Source organism: Penaeus monodon, chromosome 19, assembly GCF_015228065.2.
Source record: "Penaeus monodon isolate SGIC_2016 chromosome 19, NSTDA_Pmon_1, whole genome shotgun sequence".
Taxonomy (NCBI): Eukaryota; Metazoa; Arthropoda; class Malacostraca; order Decapoda; family Penaeidae; genus Penaeus; species Penaeus monodon.
Genome location: NC_051404.1, coordinates 43,122,467 through 43,123,101, shown reverse-complemented (window position 1 = coordinate 43,123,101; position 635 = coordinate 43,122,467). Strand labels below are relative to the sequence as shown.

The 635-nt window shown below is 46.9% G+C and overlaps 1 protein-coding gene across 1 annotated transcript in view; it reads right to left on the bottom strand.

Moving 5' to 3' along the window:
• Nucleotides 1-396: 396 nt before the first annotated feature.
• The window catches only part of LOC119585248 (SH2 domain-containing protein 5-like), a gene marked incomplete at its 3' end in the record, with an annotated part of 12,673 nt that continues 12,434 nt past the window's right edge, over nt 397-635 (bottom strand). The window contains 1 exon segment of the mRNA XM_037933906.1: nt 397-477. Coding sequence (XP_037789834.1) covers nt 397-477 — 81 coding nt within the window.

Below are 635 nucleotides of genomic sequence, written 5' to 3'. Positions count from 1 at the left end.
AAAGAAAGCCATAAAAAGAGAGGGGAGGAAGGGGCAACGAGAGGAAATAAAGATAGGGAAGATGGACGTACCTGTTAATGCAGGCAAAACCAAGTACGGACAGCAATGAACCAAATATAATAATGGCGAAGGTTATTTCAAGGATTCCACACGACTACCGAGAAAATCTTGCCTCATAAAGCCCACTCTTTTTTCCCAGAAAGTAAGAGTTTAGGATCAAGTCCGCCGCGTACTTTTGGCATAACTTCCCGAGTGATAGCTGAAGTTCACATCAAATTGATTCCTGCGAGGAGATGACTCGTCCCATCACCCACGAATATGAGACCCCCCAACTCACGTAATAAATCACCCACAGAAAAACCAACTAACGAATGAAAGTTCTAGACCAATACTCACCTTCATTTGGTTGAGCTGCGTCCTGACGAACTCGGCCCTCGTGCCCTGGTCCGGCCCCACCACCGTGAAGGAGCCTGTGTACTGTGGGAAGAGAAACAGCTGTCAGGGGAGGATGCAAAAACTCTTCGGTCGGTTCTCGCCGCTCTTCACTCGGGCGCCATGTTGCATTTCGCTGCTAAATGTTAATGTATGAGCTTCGTACTGACATGATTAAGTAACGCTTTCACTTATACACCCAA